Raw genomic sequence first — 7,668 nt, forward strand, 5'->3', positions numbered from 1 at the left:
CCGAAGGGCGGGGCTGCGGGCGGCCGCGGGACCCCCGGCGTTGCGCCCCTCGCTGCGCCTTCAGTTAACTCCAGTCCTGGTGCGCGCGTTTGGGCCTCCCTCCGCCCGGGACCCCGCTCCACCTGCCCCAGGCGACGCGATGGCACCTGGGCAAAAGGTGGTTGCAATATAATTTGCATCTTAATCTGTAAAAGGGTGTACGGGGTGGAAACATTTATCTGAAGGAAAAGCAAGGCAGTGCATGTCCGTGGTTTCACTGTAAATTCACCACCTACCATTTATCTTTTGTAACTGGTTCCCGAGTGTGTAATGCTCCCTGCTATGGCAATACAACATCAGCCAGAGGTGGCAGGTCAACCTCAGAGGAAACGCCTCTTTCTTCACTGGGTCACGGCAGGGGACTGCTGCAGCTACAGAAGTACCTACAAGCACAGGCGTAGGGGACGGGTCGAGCTGCGTGTGCCACTAACGCCAGTCTACTTCTGGAACCCTGGGAAGATTTTATTTTCCCCTACAGCTACAAAGTCACGTACATATACCTCTATGTATGAGGACACCACAGGGAGTTTCTTCCTCTAGCACTGATATTAATATAAATTAAAGGCCATGGCTGTACAGACAACCCATTATCTTGGTTCCAAAGCCTGCATCCGTATGTAATTACATATTATCATAAGGATGAGTTAATTAGAAAACGCTCTAAGGATAAGACCTAATACAGACCCATTTTTTATGCACACACGCAATGTACATACATTCTACAATATATCAATTTATGTATCAGGTAGTCATAATATATATGATATAAAACCTACATCATTATAATTAAGAATGCATCGTGGGTGCCAAATTTCTTGTTCATCTTTACTCAGACTGCAAAATCCAAAATCTCGGGAACAGTATCTGCTCTACATGCAATGCCCGAAGGCAGGCACCAGACAGTAACACACGGCGTTACCAAAGTCAAGTAAATGACATTTGTGTTACAAGACATAAAAACCCAGACAGACAGCCGGGAAGTTCTTAGCGGTAAATGACTGGTGCAATGATTCATTCAGAATCACCACCTCACAACCCCTCACATCCTCCTTCTGGGCATTACACAGCCCACTCTACAAACCGAAAGTGATACGCGTTCCCTCATTGCGTGTACTCAAGTGCTCAGGATTCGCACACAGCAGTAGAGGGGGAAGCCCTGTGCCATTATAAACGCGTAGACTCATTGTTTAATCTCAGGAAGAAACACCAAAGTAGGAGTTTACATCAGTACCTGTTTAGTAGTTTTTGGTTTTTTTTAAAAAAAAGCACATTGCCTTAAATGTTTAAGTTCTCCCTGCAGGAAAAGGGGAAACAGCAGGCTGCCATGCAAATCCATGGGAAACTCAGTACTGACCTTCTTCAGTCACATTTGATCCTTTCTGTCCATTTTTATGGCCAGTCCCAAATGCTGACTATCTCTCCCTTAGCAACAGCTTGCCAGATTACTGTTTTAGCACCAGGTTTTTGAAACCAGTACGTTTAAAAGCAGTAATAATATCCTTATAAATACCTATTATATAATTGTATTTCTATGCTGAAACAGGTTATTTCCCCCCAAATCCAGTAGTTACACTGGGACAAGCCCCCTCACATTAGCAGAACTGAGAGGCTGTACAATTTAACTGTTTTGACAAAGGGTCTTAACTGGTAGTTAAACCAGAACACAACTGTGCATAGACCAGGCAGCACACACTCCCCCCTTTCCCTCTAACATAACACGTATTGTCCGGACTGCTGCATCCGTGTCACCCCCAGGAAAATCAGAGAAGAGCAACACAAGTGCTTGTTAGCACCCGCTTTGCAGGCACCAGAATGTTCCGGGTGTTGCTACCTTTGACTCCACCACATGGTAGGAGCCAGATGCCTTCCCACCCCACAGGTGCTGGTTTTGGCTAGGATAGAGTTAATTTTCTGCACGGTAGCTGTTATGGGGCTATGTTTTGGATTTGTGCCAAAACCAGTTGTGGTTTAAGGAGCAGCTGTGTGGTGTTCAGCTGCCTGCTGGGTTAAAACACAACAGTATTGATAACCCAGGGATGTTTTAGAATCGTTGCTGAGCAGGGCTTACACAGAGCCAAGACCTTTTCTGCTCCTCACCCCACCCCACCAGCGAGGAGGCTGGGGGGCACAAGAAGCTGAGGGGGACACGGCTGGGACAGCTGGCCCCAGGGGTATCCCACACCATATGGGGTCATGCTCAGTTTATAAAGCTGGGGGAAGAAGAAGGAAGGGGGAGATGCTCAGAGTGATGGTGTTTATCTTCCCAAGTCATCGTCAGGCATGATGGAGCCCTGTTCTCCTGGGGATGGCTGAGCCCCTGCCTGCCGAGGGGAAGCAGTGAATGAATTCCTTGGTTTGCTTTGCTTGCGTGCACGGCTTTTGCTTTACCTGTTAAACTGACTGTATCTCAGCCCATGAGTTTTTGCACTTTTACCCTTCCGATTCTCTCCCCCATCCCGCTGAGGGGGAGAGTAAGCAAGCGGCTGCGTGGGGCTCAGCGGCTGGCTGGGGTTAAACCACGACACCACGGAAGATGAGAGCACGTCTACCCACGTCCTACCAGAATTCAAGTCTATACAGTATCTTTATTATTCACTTCACTATTTGGAACTTTCACCAATTATTAGTAAAAGTCCCAGGAATGAGAAAGGCCAAGTAATAAACACAGTAGGGAAGACTTTTTTTTTTTTTTGAAGTATAAAAATCCTGTACATTTGACAAAAGCTTTTAAAATCAGTCATAAGAAACTGCTGGGCTACTCCACCATCCTTTCTGTAAGAATCAGAGACATTAGGCAGTTGAACAGTTTGTCGCTAATCTGACTAAACACACTGGCCTTGAAATTCAATACTAAGTGCCAACTGAAGTATTCTGGTCCGTCTCAGAGGAGAAAATAATTCTTTAGATTTTTGTTTTAACTGCTTTTAACTGCTCAAATATGCAAGCTTTTTTATAGCTTGGCAGTTCAGTAAAATACCTCATGGTTTAAATGCTATAGAAATGCATGAAATTTCTATACACTTTTTCTACGAATATGCGTGTACAAGGAGCAGTCTTATGATGAGTTCTTAACATTCAAAATACAATACGATTTTCAGATTTCCACGTAGGCATATCCTTGTATGCCAGACAACACACCAGTGTCTTTTTTTCGGGCAACAACAGTGCTAAAACCAACATCGTTGTTGAAGAGGGTTACAGGTTAAACTCTGCCAGCCACCATTCATACTCCTCACTTGCCAACAACCCAAGCAGAGCAAAACATAAAGTACCAGTTATACTCAGCAGAGTCTTCAACTATCCTCAGCCAGAATCTCAGGATAGTCCTCCCAGAACTGGTCCCCAATAATGTCACAGTGCAGGGGAACAACTTTAGTCCTAGTCCGGGTCACTTCAACTTCCTTTTCTTCAGTTTCCTTTGGCAGTTTTATTTTCTTGGTCATGACTTCATCGATCTGAAAATTCAGTTGACACGTTAGCAGATGTGTAAGACTGCAGAGGGGATTCACAAATGGACAAGAAACAAAACTACAACAAAGGCAACTATCAACCCTATAGCATACTACAAAATTTTAAAGCTGAATCTTTTGGAAACAAAGACTAACACATGAGCAGTTGAAACTGCATGCCATGATCACGTGACTTGGAGAAATTACCTGCAGATTCACATAACTGATCACAAGTATTCTTGAATAAAGTACAATACTTAATTTGAGGCTATATAAAACAAATGGGAAGCCTTGCAAGCTTCTACAATTACCAAGAAAAAAAGCACACGTAAGGAACAAGTGGAATATATATTGGGTGGGAGCCTCTATCTGTTCTAAGTATTAAAAGAAAGAAAGAAAAAAAAAAAGATTATCAGTTTTTTACATATAGAAATTGAAAGGCTGAACAAGTTACTGAGAACTCTCAGCAGACACTAATCAGGTCCTGATCACACGAAACATACAAATTTCTAATTAAAATCTCCTACTACAGAAGGACACTAAGGCCATAAACATTTATGATTTTCTGGGGTCTCATCTCATACAAAACACAGGACAGGAATTTCTTAAACTAATTCTGCATCAATGATGTAATCCGAGAATGACAAAAATTTCCAAGTTATCATTAAAAGAAATTGCCCATTAACAGCTGCCCTCCTTTACAGAAGTAGAAAAAGACTAAGCATACCATGAGCTGAGCTACTTTACTGAATGGAAGTTCCTAATTCCTTTGCAGTGGAAATACTTGGGGTCTAATCCTGTGAAGGGCCTGGCACAGGCCCCAGTGATTACCATATCAAACTGACAACAGTCATTAAAAAGTAGTTTTTCAGGAAGCAGAATACTTCCTCAATTTTCAAAGCTGGTAATGCTAAGAAACCGTGTGATTCATTAAACAAGGGAGATTAATCTAGCAAATACATCAGTCTTGTGAAATTCTACATACACATTGTCATCTGTTAATACACATTTTATCTCAACAGTCATAATTTCTATCTAACCCAGACTTCAGAGACTCGTTTCTATACTATCCTCACAGATAAAGACATTTCAAAAACACCTCTACAACAATTAGTCATCTTACACACCATTATATGGCAAATACGGCTAGTTTTAAAACATATTTATATATAGACATACATTTGGGATACATCTGGTGATCTTACAGTGTAGCTTGTCTGCCACAGTGTAGCTATTTAAAACATGAGCATGAAGCAAGTGGTAATACAGTTTTTTTACCTTCTGCCATATTAAGACAGTTCCTTTTCTATACATCAAAGGTTCATTGTTGTAGTTGATGTTGAATTCAGAAAATAAGATTTCATTCTTATCTCCAGCCAAAGTTCCCTGAGAGAAAATGAAAAGAAAAAGTACTCTTATAGAAAACAATAAACAAACAAAGCAAACAAACTGAATCTCTAGGGTAGAAGATGGGTGAATATTGGAAGCAAGATTGACATTTATCCAGGTTTTCACCTTTAAATTACAAGATTTAATTACCTCTCCCAACTGAGGAATTATTTCCAACTGCCAGATGAGGATATTAAAACAGAGAGGGTTTTTATTACGTTTTCCAGACAAATAGAAGAAAGTCAACAGACTCCAGAAGAGAACAGAAATAATCTACTGAAGTCTGCATAATGAGACAAAATACTCCAGAAGGAACTGTGAATCAATAGTAGCTGAATCCTGACGTTGTACTTTGTGCTTATGGATACTGGATATTTATAAGACATTTTTAAGATTTCTAAACTTGTTAATTAAGAAATCAAAATCCTATTAATATTTGACAAAAAACCACATTACTTGTTGATCATATTAACATCTATACAATTAAAGAGATTTTTGATTCTACACCTGCAAAATTATTACAGTAAGAACAGACAAACCAACCAGGGCTGCTGGATAGGCAAGATACAGCTTAGCAAATATTACAGTTTTCTTTGTAGCAGAGAGAGAGAGAGAGAGAGAGCGCGCGCTCAAAAGAGTCTTACCTGAAGCCTATCCTGTGCTTGCACTGGTGTCAAACCACTTCGCTGTACAAGCATCCAAAACACTGTATTATAAAGATTATTAATATGGCCTACAGAAAAAGAGAAAAGAGTGAAAGACTATTTACCAAATCTGAGTGACTACTCAGAAAAAACAACTTTATTTCCAGAGTCATATCCAAGAAACAGCCAACAAAACATGGGAATTAGTATCAGTTGCTAGAGAAGTTAACAATCTTTCCAATTCCTTTTTAAGGTACTACATATCGTAAAAGTGACAAGAAAGTAGATTTCATTACAAAATTCTGAAAAGAGAGGGCAGAGGGTAAAGGGTGTTTATGTGTAACGTAAATTATCTTCATTTGAGCAACTGGGACTACGTACTAACAAAAGCCTAGAAATTAAATCCAATGGTCTGTTCTAGCATGGAATAAACAGTACTTTTGATTGCTACAATTTTGCTACATGGTGTGAATTTGAACATTCACATCTCTTTATTAAAGATTACCTTGGCTAAACAAACCCTGAACATAAAAAATAAATTAATTAATAATTGTAATATTTCCTGGGCTGAACTCACTCCCAGCGTGCAACAAACACAGTTGTAGCCTGAAGACTCAGAATTTCAGTCAGTATTTCTACATCCATGCAAAGCCCAAAACAATTCTAATATTGTTTATTTAAAACTACTGCCCTACCCGCTGTTCTTTCACTGATACCTGTATGTACAAATACACTGGCAATAAAGGCATTTCTATTCAGAGAGGAAGAGAACTCAACTGCACATATCTCTGCTTTCTAGAAACGCTTACAATCTGCTTGTCTCCAGCTGAGGTAGTCCTTTAAATTCTGGTCGCTGGGATACAACACAATTCGTCCATCAAATCCTGGTGGGTACAGAAGTTGCTGGTCCTTAAAGTAATCCTTCCAATAGAAAACGTAACTTGAGGCAAACTGGGACACCACATGAGTCATGAACTTACTTGCAAACACAAAGCAAAAGGAAAAAAAAAAACAAACAATCAATATCATTATGTATCTGTGATTATCTGAGGTATCAGTAGTGATAATTCTGGTGGATCGCAGCATTTCTTAAATAACTGCCCAACATATCAGCTGTGGCATAGATTCTTCTGAAGAACAGGAAGCACTGAGAATCAAGTAAGAGTTTGGGAAAGGAAACATTTTGTTATAAGAATATTTGTTCTAACAATGTTTGTTTTACCAAAACTCTTTTTAAAGCTCTGTATCACTGAGCATATTTTCCTGAAAGACCACATGCAAAGAGTTCACATGTAGAACTTGAACTAATTGTAGTGTACAGACCCAAACACAGCCCTACTCCTACCCTCTGCGTGTAGATAAAGGCAAATCTAAAGAAGAATTACAGGTTTAGAGAGAGATGTGAAAAACAAGCTCACTTCAGTATCAAAGCTGCTGTTACCTTGCTCTTCTTTTAAACCATCTACTCTTCTTTTTGAAAACAAAACTATATTCATCACTCTGTCCATAAGCAATAGCAATATCCTCCAATTCTTGCATCACTGTCTGGGCACACTTGGTCATCAGATGAAGAGCACGGTCATCATTTGGCTTTTTGAACTCATGTTGCTCAGAAAACCTTCAAAGCAAAAATGGCTGAATGAGAACCCCTTAAAAAGCTACTAAAAATGCTAACCCATTCATTTTCCTTCATATTTGCTTTCTAGGAATATTGGTTTCCAGTATACTGTCAATACAGACAATTCCCTCCAGGTATGAAAAGCAGTAACAAACCCCCTCTTTTTATACATTCTGGATAACCCATTCTCCTTCCCATCAGTATCTCACCCTAACCAGTCTTTCAAAATGACTGTGTTCTGTATTTTACTTGGAAAAGGATGCCAAATACTACTTTCTGTAAACTCACTTTCTCCCAGACCACCTTTTACACTCATCCAACAAGGGCGACATTATCAACGAACTTGTCAAGACCCGGGAGCTTTACCAGGCCCTCACGTGACCAAACCAGAGCTCAAATCCCCAGCAAGAACACGTCACCTACCACTCAAGAGAACTGTGCTCTGTTTATCCCAAAGGAAGGCGAATGCCACGCAGACACCGACCCCAAACCCAGCCAAACATCCCCGTACACCAGCTGCTGCCCCCCC

General features: G+C 40.7%; 2 protein-coding genes across 5 annotated transcripts in view; one reads left to right on the forward strand and one right to left on the reverse strand.

Annotated features, from left to right (window-relative positions):
* THG1L (tRNA-histidine guanylyltransferase 1 like) overlaps positions 1–7,135 on the reverse strand; it is an 11,396-nt gene extending 4,261 nt beyond the window's left edge. Inside the window, exons 1-5 of one of the 4 annotated variants that reach the window (XM_035890282.1) lie at positions 6,963–7,135; positions 6,331–6,500; positions 5,522–5,610; positions 4,767–4,874; positions 3,312–3,494 (exon numbers count right to left, since the gene is read on the reverse strand). In XM_035890282.1, coding sequence (XP_035746175.1) covers positions 3,333–3,494; positions 4,767–4,874; positions 5,522–5,610; positions 6,331–6,500; positions 6,963–7,084 — 651 coding nt within the window. In that variant the 5' untranslated portion in view covers positions 7,085–7,135 and the 3' untranslated portion in view covers positions 3,312–3,332. Of the gene's footprint in view, positions 1–2,795; positions 3,495–4,766; positions 4,875–5,521; positions 5,611–6,330; positions 6,501–6,962 lie in introns of those variants that run through there. The other 3 variants (XM_035890281.1, XM_035890283.1, XM_035890284.1) reach the window with 3 other exon arrangements.
* Positions 7,136–7,604: 469 nt separating this feature from the next.
* Positions 7,605–7,668, forward strand: part of SOX30 (SRY-box transcription factor 30) — a 9,093-nt gene continuing 9,029 nt past the window's right edge. The window contains exon 1 of the mRNA XM_009634721.1: positions 7,605–7,646. Within this exon, the coding sequence (XP_009633016.1) occupies positions 7,605–7,646 (42 nt within the window). The remainder of the gene's footprint in view (positions 7,647–7,668) is intronic.

This window comes from Egretta garzetta, unplaced genomic scaffold (genome assembly GCF_000687185.1).
Source record: "Egretta garzetta isolate BGI_Z169 unplaced genomic scaffold, ASM68718v1 scaffold612, whole genome shotgun sequence".
Classification (NCBI taxonomy): domain Eukaryota; kingdom Metazoa; phylum Chordata; class Aves; order Pelecaniformes; family Ardeidae; genus Egretta; species Egretta garzetta.